The sequence below is a fragment of the Balaenoptera acutorostrata genome, chromosome 2, assembly GCF_949987535.1.
Source record: "Balaenoptera acutorostrata chromosome 2, mBalAcu1.1, whole genome shotgun sequence".
In the NCBI taxonomy this organism is placed as follows: Eukaryota; Metazoa; Chordata; class Mammalia; order Artiodactyla; family Balaenopteridae; genus Balaenoptera; species Balaenoptera acutorostrata.
Window position 1 is genome coordinate 134,641,615 of NC_080065.1, and position 14,696 is coordinate 134,656,310.

Genomic DNA, 14,696 nt, shown 5'->3' on the forward strand with positions numbered 1-14,696 from the left:
AGAGAGAGGAGGCATCCCAGGCCGAGGGAGCTGCCAGCATAGGGGCCCCAGGGTGGAAACTCAAGCCACACAGCAGTTCCATGAGGGAGGCTGGTCCCTGGAGATGGAAAGGGACTGTTAACCAGTCTTAACAGCAGGTGGATACCTGCACACGCTTCGCAGTTCACAAAGCGCTTTTCCTGCCACTCTCCGGTGAATTGAAGAGGCCCTTGAATTCAAGTGCATAAAATTGACAGCAATTGTAGGCGAACACAGTATGCGGACGACGCTGCCCCTGAAACACCTTCACTCACTCTCGCTCACTCGTGTCACAGAATATACTTCACCATTTTACTGTTTTAAAGTAAACAAAAGCCCCTTCCCGGGCCAGGGGTAGCCTGTGTTGGCTGACAGGTGCCAGGGTCTGTGTAGCCACAGTGGGGTGCAGGGGCGTGGGGCGCCAGTGGTGCCCTCTGAGACCTCGGTGCCCACCACCTGCCAAGACAGCCAGGAGCTGCTCCACCCCAGGTACCCTGGCCCAGGCACAGCTCTGAGAGACCTTAGGGATCTCTGTTGGATAAGGGGCTGCTTGCAGGCAACAGAGAGGAGGAAAGGAGATGCCCAAGATAACACCTGTCCCAGGAGACTGTCCGCCTCAGTGTCCTTATCTGCAAAATAAGAGAGTCATCTCTAGAAGTATTTCCACAGGCTCTTCCAGTGCCAAAAGCCCCAGTTCTGTGTTCTGGGAGTCCATTGTAAGGATTTATTTCCTATATAATGCAGGCTGCACTCCATGTCCAATAGCCACCTTATCCGATGAAGAGCAGGAACTACAGCTGGGGGTTGGTGGGGTGGGTGGAGGGTTGGAGAGTGGAATTCCTCGGAAAAAGTCAGTGAGAGTATGAAATCATAAAACATAATACCTAACGTTGTTGTTTAATGAAGCCATATGGCATGCACATTCATTACTGCCAGTCTTTTGCTCTAGGACTGCTTGTGCTGCCGACGCTGAAATCCCAAGCTCTCTCTCCTGCCTGGTCCACACCCACGCTGCCAGGGCTCCTATTTCCAGACTGGGGATTCACTCAATTGGATTAAGAATTTAGACTCTCGTCAAGCAATCTAAGCGCAGAATCCTTCAGATTCTTGCCAGTGCCTCCCTAATCTTTCACTGTTAGCTCACCCACACATAATTTGACAGCAGGGTTTTTGTATGTTTTTTTTTTAAAAACAGCTCAACTTTATTGAGTCCTTCCACAGCCTTCAACTTAGTTTCCATCGCATTCTCTTCTTTTATACTCATATTTTCTGTTGATGAACGATTTCATTAAAGTTTGTAATTATTGGAATTCCCTGGTGGTCCAGTGGTTAGGACTCCGCGTTTCCAGTGCAGGGGGCACGGGTTCGATCTCTGGTTGGGGAACTAGGATGCTGCAGGTGGCGTGAGTGCCACCCCCCCCCCCCAAAAAAACCCAAAAAACAAAAAACTTTGTAATTGTAGTAACAAATGGGTTTGGGAAGAAACACAACTGACATTGAACAAAAAACCCAGCTGCTGGAGACAGATGCGTACACGACCTGGAGGGTTGTCTCTGAGACTCTGGGGCGCCTTGGGCCTTAGTAATGTGTGTTGCTACAGGAGGGGATGAAGGGTGTTGGTTAACCTGGGCGGTTGCTTAGGGGAGTGTCTCTTGTACCAAAGGCCTGAGAGGGCCTGGTTAGGATTAGGTTTGGTGGCAAGTAACAGAAAATTGCTCAAAATGATGAAGACTTTGACAAGCTCCACCTTGAGTCCTCCCTCACATCCTGAGGTGGATATCTCGGGCCGATTGGCACTTAGAAATATCAGGGACCCCACTTCCTCCATCCTCTTGCCTCGCCTACCAAGCAGAGCTGCCTTCCCAAGGTCACTGGTAGCTGGTCGTCCTCCCGGCCTGGCCTTGTAGCCCAGTTCTGAGCACTGGACCCATTTTGCTCTCTGGGCTGGAGGACCCACTCTTGCCAGGCCTGGTGACTTTCTGTCAGATCACCTTACGCTAAGCCCTGATCAGGTAGCTGCGTAGCTGGGGCTTGGGGCCCCTCTGAAAAGCGCTGAGCATCACTGAGTTTGTGCTCGGCAGGCCTGGGGCCAGATGCTCCTGCGTGGAAAGGGCCTCCATGATGTTTTGAGACACTTAGCCTTGAGTGTTTTGGCGGGAGATCCTTTCAGTGGTCTGATTTATCTTTAAGCTTAGGGCGTTTTGTTCTTTTAGGCTGAGCTCAGAGCCCCTGTGTTTTCTACTTATTCTTCCTGGAGCTTAATTTTGTGTCTGTGACTCCTGAGTCTTATGAGGATGCTGTAGTATTTCTTTGAGGTCTAAAAATCAATTACTCTTCCTACTGTTCTCCTGGAAGCATCTTCAGGAGTTTTGTACTAATTTGGAAGACAGTGGGAAGCTTAGGTTTTTTGTTTTTTGTTTTTTTGGATGTAAGAGAGATGAATCAGTCATAACTTTTTCATTGATAGGTGACAAACTCCAGCTGGCACATAATCTGGAAAGGGACCTTATTCACTCACATAATTGTGGAGTACAGGGAATAGACTGGCTTCAGGCACAGCTGTATCCAAGTGTTTAAATTATTTTTATCGGGAATACATCTCTCTTTGCTTCTTGACTCTGCATTCCCTGTGCTGGCTTCATTCTCGGGCAGGCTCTTCCCAGGTGGAAGCAAAGATGGCTCTCAGAGTCTCCAGAATTAAATTCAACCAGCTGAGCACCCTTGTCCACACGCTCCAGCACATTCCTGGTGTTTACTCTGACCCACCCCTGTGAACCAGTTGCTGTGGTCACTGGATGAAACCCTTTAATTGGCCAGACTGTGCTTACCTGGACTGCCTGGGTTTGGGGGAGGGATGACTTCCCCAAGGAGATCAGTGGGCTGCCACCATTAGGAAGGGGAATGGGTGGGAGGCCAGCCAAATAACAGACGTAGGAGGAGAAAAAGGAAAACATCTGTGTATGAAATGGCTTTGTGGGGACATCATGAATACTTACTTCACTTCCTTCCTAGAAGGCGAGTAGAGGTACAGGGTCATAGGTCTAGAGCAGGCTGGGTCTAATGAACCAGCAGTGGCTGGTAAGGCTCCGGTTGCGAAGGCTCGGGGCTCAGTGGGAGGTAGAGCCGTGTTTGGTTACTGGTATCTGCTAAGTTAGGGAGGTAGGAAAGGTGAGCCGAGTGCCAGGTACCTACCACTCTATCAGATCTCATGCCCAGGCCAGTCTGGGCATTCTTAACAGTAATTTAAAGGGAAAACTTGCCCCAGACCATCAAATACAACTTCTTGTCAGTGAAGGACGCTTTGTAGGGCAATACTTAGGGTATCCAAGATGGCAGGAAAGAAGTGTGTGAGGCCTGGGTGGGAGCCCTGCTCCCACCCTCCAGGGCAGGCCCGGAGAGAGCCAGCGTGGTCTGGCTGTTAGGGCAAGATCATCCGCCAAGAGAAACCACAAGCGATGGTAACACTGGAATGGGGGCTGGTGGAGGTTGAAGGAACATAGGATTGAGGGCATCAGAGGGTTTAGGACTGAGCAGAGGTTGTCAGAGGACAAGTTCATGAAGCACTGACCCTCTGAGATGTCCTGCTTTCCCATCACTCAAGTGGAGACGTTGACCACTGCCTACTTCCTGCATCTTGGGAAGGTACCAATGAGACCATAGCTGTGAACATCACTTGAATGTCAACTATAAATGCTGTATCTGTGACCACCATTCACGGGGTGTCTGACACGTGCCAGGCTCCTGACCTGTGATGTTTTATCTTTCTAAGAACACCGTGAGATAGGATTCTTTTTTATTATCCCCATTTTGTCAATAGAAACTCAGGCGGCAAAAGTTAGGTTCCTGACCACAAAGGATTAGTGTTAGTAGCCAAGCCAGCCCTAGCCCTTTGTCCTTCTTCTCTAGGCCTCCTTCCATTTCAATACAGACCTTCTCTCTGCGTCTTTGTCTCTGCCTCTGTAAATTCATTTATTTATTCGACCTAAATACTTACCCCAAGCCTATGTGGATCACAGAAACTGGATAAGTGCAGTGCGGAATTGTACTTGCAAATGCTTGAGCAAGAGGGGTCCATAGGGTCTTTGTGATTGATGGTCTGTTTTCCATAGGGGGCAGTGAGAACCCGAGAGAGGAGGTAACCCACTGAAGGATGCGTAGTGAGTGCGGGCAGGCCCAGAACCCAAGTTCTGTTAGTGCAGCCACCCCTCCCCCTCTCCTGCTTCCTTCCACTCAGTAATTCTGAGAATGTACTCTGGGCCAGGCACTAAGCTAGGTGATTTGCTGATTGTAGTCAGTAAAGTGGAGCCACCAATTTTTCCTGAAGATGCATTCTTTCTTAAACAGGGAATCGATTTGCCACAAGATACCCAAGCTTCCAGTGAAGCAACTTAGAATCTGGATGAAGCACCATTAATCCACTGCCGGGGCATTTATCTCCCTGGCTTGGGGCAGCTACAGCCCGTTCAGATCAGCAGTGTGGTGTCCCTGGAGGAATGGATACAGAAGGTTCAGCAACCAGAGGGGGGTGTCCCGAGCATGTCAGGGGTGTGAGCAGACTGGTGGTGGGGACCACAGGGGGCTGTGCATGCGGGGCTGGTGCACAATGCAGCACATGTGGCCCCAGGCCTGTCCCTGCTCAGCTACAAACTAGCCCTGTGACTTGGGTCTTTCTCAGACTTTTCCCAGAGCTCCGTCTCCCCATCCATAAATGGGAATAAATGGTCTTAAACGTTCCTTCTCACGTTCAGAAGCAGGATGTCGGGCAATGGCACAGGCTTTGTTAGGGAGCCAGGAGACCTGGGGTTTGAATCTCAGCTTTACCTTTCTGGGACCCTGGGTGCTATGGGTTGAACTGTGTCCTCCATACAAAGGTATCTTGGCGTCCTAAGCCCCAGTACCTCAGAATGCAACCTTATTTGGAGATAGGGTCTTTACAGAGGCAATCAAGTTAAAATGAGGTCGTTAGGGTGGGCCTAATCTAAGGGGAAATTTGGACAGAGACAGGCTCACGTAGAGGGAAGGCAATGGGAAGAGACACAGGGACAAGCTGCCATCCACTAGCCAACCAGAGAGGCCTCAGAAGGAGCCAACCCTGCCAGCATCTTGATCTCAGACTTCTAGCCTCCAGAACTGGGAGGAAAAATATTTCTGTTGTTTAAGCCACACAGTCTGTGGTGCTTTTTTACGACAGCCCTGGCAAACTAATACAAGTGACTGGATCTCTGAGTTTCCTGATTAGTAACATGGGGACAGTGACCCCTGCCCTGTAGCGTCGTTATAAGAATCTGCTGAGAGGATGTATATAAGACACTTAGTGTGGCCCTTGGCATATAGAAAGTGCTCAGTAATAGCAGTGGCTTAGCCTGTGCTGTGACCCCCCACCTCCCATTCCATGGGTGGGTCCTGCTGGGGCTGCCCAGTACAGAACAAGAAGGCCTCAAGTCAGACCTTTCAAAGAGAGCTGGGTCACCCGAGGCACCCCTTCAAAAGCTTCTCTGAATATGGAGAGGGCCAGAGAAATCACTATTAATGCAATGCTTAATGGTTTTTAGCTGGAGAGTGGCCTCATCCCTAATTGACGAGGCCTTGAAGCTGAGGTTTCTTTATTTTTATGCCCTGGGTACACTTTGAGTATGTCAAGCTGCTCTGGGTAATCAATAAGTGCAGTAGTCATGGCTACTTGATGGGCATTTTGTAAAGGAGGGGGCATGGCTTTCATGGGAAGGACACTCATTGGATAACCCTGAGCAAATCCATTATCCTCCTTGGGCCTCAGTTTCCATAGGTGCAAAGTGAAGGAGGTAGACCAACCAGGTCAGGAGTTCTTAGCTGTGTCTGTGAAGGGCTAGAAGTTAAGTCTAAATTCCTTGCACGCACATGCACTGTGCACACATATCCATAACTAGTTCTTGAAGGCGCCTCGGTCTCCCGAACTGTCCACAAAGACTTGCATGGACAACCTCTCAGGGCTGCTGGTTCCTGGCTGGTCTGGGATTCTGGAACTCTGATTTAAAAGCTGTTTCTAAGACTCAAAAAGCAAGTCCTGTAGAGGTGGCTGCTCTGAGTTACTAGCACGGGCTGGTTCTAGAACATATAGAAAGAGCTCCCCAGAGAGCTTATAGCTGGGGCTTTGCTGGCCAGGGAGGCCCTAGCTGCCTAGCATCCTTGTCTGTCTACTTTTGGCCTTCCCTCCTGCTCCACAGGCCCTCGGTGCTGTCCTCCCAGCCCCACCACCTGCTCCTCTCCTGGATGCTACACCGGCCTAACCCATCTGCCTGCTTCCCACCCCCATCACACTTGGTGTAAAACCCAAATCCCTTCAATCCCTACCTGACCCGGCCTCCACCTGCCTCTCTGAAGGCATCCTCCCCCCCACCCCCCCCCCCCCCACTCTAGGGCTGAGCTGCAGCCTCACTGGCCTTTGGTCAGTACCCCATTCTCTAGGCTTGGTCCCCACCTGGATCTTTGACTTTGCTGGGTCCTCTCTGCCTGGAACCTTCTTCTCCACATTTTCCACTGCCTGGCTTCTCCTTCAGGTCTCAAACCAGACGTCAGCTCCTCCAGGAAGCCTTCTGTCACCCCGTCTAAGTAGATTCCCCTCCTTCTCTTGTCCTCCATCAGTGCACCTGGTTTGTTTCTTTCGTGGCACTAGCACAATCTGTAATGAAATATTTATGTGTTTTCTTCCCCCACTGAGATGTCAACAAATGAAGGAAAGAACTGAGTCTTATACATCACAGTGCCTGGCTCACAGTAGCATTCAATAAATGCTTGTAGGCCCCCGCTATCATGCACGCCTCAAATTTAAATACTAACAACACCAAGTTCTGTTGAGGGTGTGGAACTATAGAAACTCATACGGCTGCTGGGAGTGTGCAATGACACCACCACTTTGGAGAGCAATTTTGTAGTTTTCTTTTTTTTTTTTAAGTTTAATTTTTATTTATTTATTTATTTATGGCTGTGTTGGGTCTTCGTTTCTGTGTGAGGGCTTTCTCTAGTTGTGGCAAGTGGGGGCCACTCTTCATCACGGTGCGCAGGCCTCCCACCACCGCGGCCCCTCCCGTTGCGGAGCACAGGCTCCAGATGCGCAGGCTCAGTAATTGTGGCTCACGGGCCTAGTTGCTCCGTGGCATGTGGGATCCTCCCAGACCAGGGCTCGAACCCGCGCCCCCCGCACCGGCAGGCAGATTCTCAACCACTGCGCCACCAGGGAAGCCCAATTTTGTAGTTTTTAATCAAGTCACACATACGCTTACCATATGACCCAGCAATTCCACTCCTAGAGATTCACCCAAGAGAAATAAAAACATAGGTCCACACAAAGACTTGTACACAAGTATTGTAGGCTTGTTCATCACAGCCAAAAACTAGAAACAAACCAATCATCCGTCTAGAACAGGCAAGACCACTGTACCCCCAGAGTCCAACTGGGCAGGGGAAGATTTGCAGCCCCAGGAGGGGGCTGAGAATCCTCACTGGAGTGACGCAGGACTTAGTATTCATGGATGTTGAACACAAGTGGATTGGAGAAAGACCGGGCAGATGGAGGGCAGGCGTGGTCAGGGATGTCCCTGGAGACATACTCTCTGGGCACTGTTCTGCCTGGCCTGAGAGCAGGGACTGGCCGCTTGGGAGAACCCAGCCCCGGTGCTGCCCGTGTGTGCAGGATTCTTGCAAAATGCCAATTAAGACATTTGACCCAAATTCGGATAAAAGCCTTTTTCCTGTGTCAAGTTGAGCTAATAATATACATTTATTCATAATTTATGAGGCCTAGTAAGTGGGAACAATTAAGGAAAAGGTCTGGATAAAACCTATTTCTCTTAAGTGTCACACAAGCCTGTCTCTGTTCACTAAAGAGGTTCCACCCTCCTCTGCCTGCCATGAAACTGTGTTGTTCTTATTATTTTTAAAAATTTGTTGTCATTACTGCTCACTACCATTTATTGAGCAACTTACCAAGCCAGGCTACAGCACTGCCTCCTTTAATATTAACTGTATGAGGCAGTTGTTCCATTTTACAGATGAGACAGTTGAGCTTCAGAGAGGTGAAGGGACTTGCCTAAGGCATCACAGCTGGTGAATGGGGATTATGATTCAGGTCTGCCAGACCCCAGCGCCTGTGGTATCCTGTTTCTGTGTTAGCCTCCCCACTCAGGCTGTTTCTGAATCTGCAAGGCAGCCCTTCTGTTGGTAACTGTTAAACTTGGGAGACCAGGGTGAGAAGGTGATTACCTTCTGAGTCCACAGGTCTGGGGTTAGGCCTGAGAATCTGCATTATTTCTAATAGGTTCCCAGGTGGTTCTGGCCCTGCCGGTCCTGGGACCACCCTCTGAGAAGCACCAGTTCGGTCGGTACTGTTACCAGGTCCTCCATGACTCCCTTCTACCCAACCCACCGCTGGCAGGTGGGTTTATGGCCTTCTAGACCTTTTCCTGTGTACTGGCACAGTATTCTCATACGTATTATCGTGAGAAGTGTGTAGTTTGAGTCTGTCCCATTCTCTTTACACATGTGGGGTAATATTTTACCTGCTGATATTCTGCAGTTTAGTATTTTATTTAACATGCCATGGAGAACATACATAACGGCCTCATTCTTTTCAACAGCACTGTTCTATGATATAGGTGATTATAGCTTTACTTACCTATTGTCTACTGATGGGTGGTCTTCCACACTTTAAAATTTTTTTTTTATTTTTTTTTTATTTATTTTTTTAATTTATTTTTTGGCTGTGTTGGGTCTTCGTTTCTGTGCGAGGGCTTTCTCCAGTTGCGGCAAGCGGGGGCCACTCTTCATCGCGGTGCGCGGGACTCTCACTGTCGCGGCCTCTTTTGTTACGGAGCACAGGCTCCAGACGCGCAGGCTCAGTAGTTGTGGCTCACGGGCCCAGTTGCTCTGCGGCATGTGGGATCTTCCCAGACCAGGGCTCGAACCCGTGTCCCCTGCATTAGCAGGCAGATTCTCAACCACTGCGCCACCAGGGAAGCCCCTTCCACACTTTAGACATTACAAATATTCCTGGGAACATGGGTGAGTGTTCTTCCAAAACACAGCAATCATTCAATGATGTCATCTCTTGTTATTACTGCTTTTTGTTGTTTCATTATTCATATAGAGGGCTAGTTGCCTTCCGGAAATCCCCTTTCAGGTGGAAGCAGTTGTATAAAGGAATAGATCTCCATTTATAGGTTGTAATAAAGTTTTCAACAAAATATTTCTGGTAAGAGAATAGAGGTGCTACGCGGGCAGGGCTTTGAGGGGTGTATAGGAGTGCAGAGGAGGAGGGGACGGAGCAGCAGGAAGGGGGATTTGTACTGCCAGGGCCTGACTTAGCTCATGGTAGGTGCAACAGTTGCAAGAGGATGCGGCTTTACATTTCTTGGTCGCTTGGCAAAATCGGGCCTCGGACAAAGGCAGCCACAGGTTCAGACTGGCAGCATCCTGAGTAAGAGGGTCCCTGCTGGGGTCTAACCAAGCCCAGCTCTGACCCGCCTCCTTCCTTCCTGTCTCCTCAGGGCGGGGGATCTGGGGAGGAGCAACTCTGCGCTGACTTTCCGGAGCTAGACCTCTCCCAGCTGGACGCCAGCGACTTTGACTCATCCACCTGCTTTGAGGAGCTGCAGTGGCGCCCGGAGAACTCCGAGACTGAACCCAGCCAGTACAGCCCTGACGATCCGGAGCTCTTCCAGGTATGCCCTCCGGAACCTCGCTGCCTCTCTCTGCCCCTAAAAGCCTGGCTCTGCCCTGAGCCATCTTCTTCTACACTTGCTTATGCAAAGAAGTCTCCTCATCCACCAAAGCTCTTGGGACCCTGTCTCATGTCCCGGGTCTGCACTTGATCTTGGGCAGCTCTTGCCCCCTTGCCAGGCTGTGTTATCGCCCCTGGGAAGTGAGGGCTCGGAAGAGCTGTTCTCTCTATGCCCCCAGTCAGAACCGAGTCCCTCTGTGAGCCAAGGCGGGTTCCAAGGCCTCCCTTCCCTGTATGGTCACACTGAACTCTCATTCCCACCCTGTGAAGCAGGTGAGATTATTCCCCCATTTTACAGATGAGGAAACTGAGGCTTGAAGAAGTTTAGTCACGGGCCTAGGGTGATTTACCTGGTCAGTAGCTGAACTGGATTTAAACCCAGTTTGCCTGGCTCCTGAGCCAGAGCTTTATAACCATGCTGACGCCATAATGGGAATGACTCACATTCTCTGTGGCAGGACTGTCCCTGTTTGTGTATATTAACTCACTTAATTTTCTTAACAACTCACATACAGGAGTATAGTTATCTACATTTTTCAATTGGAGCCTAGAGGTTCTTTAAAAAGAGGCAGTGTCAAGAACCGCAGTGCATATCTGTGCATATCTATTCATCTGCCTCTGTTCTCAGCTTTGGAGGCACATTTCCTTTAAGAAGCCCTCGAACATGGGGTAATGTGATGTCTGGGATTTGCATCAGAATAAAGCAATCCCTACATGCATTTGCGTTTGTGGGTGTGGGTGCGTGGCATGGAGGGTAATAAGTGAAATATGATTGCCCACGTTGAAGCTGGGTGATGGGTACATTTGGACTCATTATTCTTTCCTTGAAATATGCTCCCCTATAAAGATTGGAGGAAGAAGCCATAGCTCCCTGTGTCTGTCTGGCAGGATGATGATGATGATGATGATGATGATGTCTGGCAATATAATAATAATAACGACAACAGCAACAACAATAATAATAACATACCATGTGCCAAGTCAGTGTGCCATGAACATCATCTCCAATAGTACTCCTGACAGATTGTATCATTCCTTCTAGAAATGTTTATGGAGCTCCCTGTGTGTGTCAGACACTGTGTTCAACAGTGGACTCTTATGGTCTAGAGGGAAGACTGACCCTAGATCAGGTAATACATAAACAAACAGTGGTCACTTGTGACATGGGCACAGTAAGAATAAACCTGGGATGAGAAGAGCGTCTAAAGGCTGGGTGGTCAGGAAAGGCCTTTCCAAGGAGGAGATGCTTCAGCTGAAGGAGGAGGAGGAGCCACATGATGAGTGATGATCACAGAGCCAGGAAGCAGGAAAGCTTGCTGTGTTGGGACCCGAAGGGCTGGAGCAGTAGCTAAGGGGAAAGTGCCAGGAAATAGTTGCGGGGGCGGGGTGGAGGTGGGCTAGGAGGGGCCAGATCATGCAGGCTCTTCCGGGCCATGTTAAGGAGTTGGATTTGTCCCAAGATTATTCTAACCTGTCTGTAGAAAAACTATCAGTAACCCATTTTACAGGTGAGGAAAGTGATGCTCAGAGAGGTTAAGTAACTTGCCCAAGGCCATACAGTTAGGAAGGGTCAGGGTGTAGACTCTTAACACAGGACCCCAAACCCCTCGCTGTTGTATAACCTCTTTGCCAACCCTATGAGGATCAGGAGGGCTGGGCTCTAATTCTGGCTCTTTTCCGGGACCTCCACTCTTTCTCACAACAGTGGGGTTAACTACGCTATGCTATCCCCTCCCTCAGAGGGGGCCAACTTCCAGGAAATGCTTTCAGGTTATGGAGAGCTGATGAGTGAGAGGGGTTTAGATGCTGCGGGGAGACCATCCCCACCTAAACTGTACAGGCCTCACCTACTCAGAGACTGGCCAGACCCACTAGTAAGCTCCTGCCAAGGTCCTACTATGTGCATGAAATGGTCTCAGACGCAAGTCAGCCTTGGTATGGCCCTTGGGCTCTTAGCACAGCAAGGAAGGCAGGAGAATCTTCACAGATGGTTAGGACTGAGGCAGAACTCTGCCCACACAGCCCCTCTCCCCTTCATGGCCCGCACTCCACCTCTGCTCCACCCATTACACACCGGTGCGCCTCTGTGCGGTGATTATGTGGTGAGTGCCTGATTCCTCCCTCCCCCCTCCCCCATCATAAAGCCCCTGAGCTTGGGGGCTGATACAGCCTTGTGCATTGTTATATCCCCAGGGCTCTGCGTGGAGCCCGGCACTTTCTTGGGGTTTAAAAAATATTTATCATATGAATAAATCCTTCGACACCCAGCTGTCATGTTAGCCCCTCCTAAGGCAGGTGGTCAGTCACTTCCTCTCTGGGCTCCCATCCTGTGTACGTGCATGCCTGTGACCTTCAGACTTCGAGCTCCTTGAGGACAAACAGCGTTTTGTTTTTCTGTGGGGCCCTTGCGCATCGAAAAGACTCAATCATATGTGTTGAATGAAGAAACTGATTGTAATAGTTTCCTTCCTGCCAAGGACCAGACACGACCCATTCCAGCGTCCTTGAGCTGGGATACAGGGGCCAGAGGTTCTAATACCCCCTCTGCCACTAACTGGGACAGAGTCCTTAGCTGACCAGTGGCAGTCATAGAGCCATGCTGCCTTGTGTCAGAGCCGTGTTCTCACAAGTCAGGTGGTACCATCACTATGGAAACAGGGAGAGTGGAGAACAGCTACCCTTACAAGAGTTGACAACTGCTTGGGGGCAGGGACAGCGCCTTCCGTTTCTGTGTGCCCAGAGTCCCTAGGGCCAGGGTCACAATAGGCTAAACTTAGTAAGTATTTTTGGAGGAAGCAGGTGTCTGGTTCTATCACCGTGTGCCATGTGGCCTTGGGCTAGTAGCTCCTCACTGTTGGGCCTCAGTTTCCCCAGGTGAGAAATGAAGAACGAGCATGGATCAGATCAGTGGTTCTTAATCTGTTGTAGGGAGAGAGTCACCGGGTCCTTTTAGACCGTGATGACATCTGTGGACCCACCCCCAGAAAAAAGGAAGGGAAACTGATTTCCTGGGTTTCCTGCACCCCAGTTGAGCCCTGGAACAGCAGACGATTTCTGAGTGTTCTTCTGGCCCTGATAGCCTAAATTCTGTTCTGTGTCATTCCTTCAAGCTCCTGTAGGCACTCAGAATGAAGCGTTCTCCCTCAGGTTTCTTGCAGGTTCCTTTTCCTTCAGCCTAAGAGAGCTCAGGAAGGTTGGGGGTGGAGCCAAGTCTATTAATATCCCTTCCTCAGCTGATTAACTCTCCATTAATTTGCGCTTTGTTTCTAAGCGGAGCCGGGAGAGCTGAGCTAATGGGCCCGGGAAGAGGAGAGGGGCGGCATAGCTCCCTGTGATGTATTATCCTAGGGCGCTGATGGCACGATGCCGAGGGCAGGAATGGACTTTCTTCCCAGACAGGGTCAGGACCCACAACCCTGCCTGGCTATTCCAGAGCGGGAGCAACCCAGGGAGGGCTGAGGAGAGAGCGAGGAGACCTTCTGTCAGTCACTTTGTTTTTACTCAACCTATTGGAGCTCCTTGGGGTCTCTGCCATCTGGCATTCCTTTCAGCACCATGCCTGGCACCTAGTAAGTCCTTGACCATCCTCCCCAGCCCTTCCTGACTTGCTGTGTGACTTTGACAAGTCTCTTTCCTGGACCTTCATTCCCCCCACCCCCAAAAGAATGGCAAATAGGCTTCCTCATGAGTTCCAACTGAGATGTATCTGCGGTGTTGCCTGGAGGGTTGTGTTCAGAAAGGTGGCAGGAACAAGAGCCACATTGGTTAGCGACATGGCGGGGTTGGGGGGAGGGATGGAGACAGTAGCACGCAGGCTGCATGTTTGACATCCCTGGTCACTACGTGATCCCTGAAGGCCCTTCCAGCTCTGATAGTTGTGATAATTCAGAATATCTCTGGGCCATGCTCCTCTCCCTGTGAAAGAGGGAACCCTCATTCCATCCAGTGCTGATGACATGTTTCTGAATAACTTCCCTCTAGAATCTGTGTTTTGAGACGCTAATCTCAGTCTCTCCCCAGTGGTCAGAGTTCATTGTTCGGTTCACTCATTCTTCCATTCAGCAAATCTGCCTGGAGCCTCCCATGCCCCAGGCACTGAGCTAGACCCAGGAACATTGCACAGAGCCCTTGTGTCACTGCCTCCAAACTGGCCTTCCTAGTAGCCTTTGGAGGGAAGCCAACCAGGGATCCTGTCTTCCCGTTTACCGGAAATCAGCAAGGCTTTGAAGAGGGAAATGACTTGCCCAGGATCACCCTGTCAGTGGCAGAGCTGCTGCCACGGTCAGCCCCAAGAGTGGTCCCTGAGTCCCAGGTCCCAAGATCTTAACTCCCCATCAGGCTGGACAGATTGCTCTGGGAACACAGGGTTGGGGTTCTGGCCTGAGGATGGGGATGACGGGCTGCCACTTGAGCCCGATTGTATTCCCGAACCAGAGTTCTTGGGCCTGGATCTGCCCTTGGACTCCCATCCCCAGGGCCCGGGTCAGGCTCAACCAAAACCTTTTGACCTTTTCTATTATTCTTAGCTCTGTTCCAAAATTACAAACACATTTTTTCTCTTCTCCCCATGTACCCCCTTCAAATTACTCAGCTGCTGCTCCGGCTGCAAGGCCTGGAACAGATTTCGTGCAGCCAAAAGGCCGTCACGACATGTGTATTTCGAATGAACTTCCTGAAGAAAGGATAAACATCCTGACCTGGGATGGGAAAGAGTGCTGGGGAAGGCATCATGTGACAGAATTGCCTCCTGCCAGAACAGGCCCAGCAGCCAGGGTTTACTGAATGAGGCGCTTGGTGCGTCACCTAATAGCAGTGTGATCTCTGTGCCCCAGGGCTGGTGGGCTGGTATCTATCGGTGGGCTGGGAGTGTGCACGCTGACCCTCGTGTTACGTCTGAGACATTAGGGAAGGAAGCTTCTTGGTT

The 14,696-nt window shown here is 50.3% G+C and overlaps 1 protein-coding gene across 3 annotated transcripts in view; it reads left to right on the plus strand.

The window, feature by feature from the left end:
- The window catches only part of PPARGC1B (PPARG coactivator 1 beta), a 115,432-nt gene that overhangs the window by 71,775 nt on the left and 28,961 nt on the right, over positions 1–14,696 (plus strand). For all 3 annotated transcript variants that reach the window (XM_057540649.1, XM_007188669.2, XM_057540650.1), the window contains exon 2: positions 9,540–9,713. In XM_057540649.1, the coding sequence (XP_057396632.1) occupies positions 9,540–9,713 (174 nt within the window). The remainder of the gene's footprint in view (positions 1–9,539; positions 9,714–14,696) is intronic.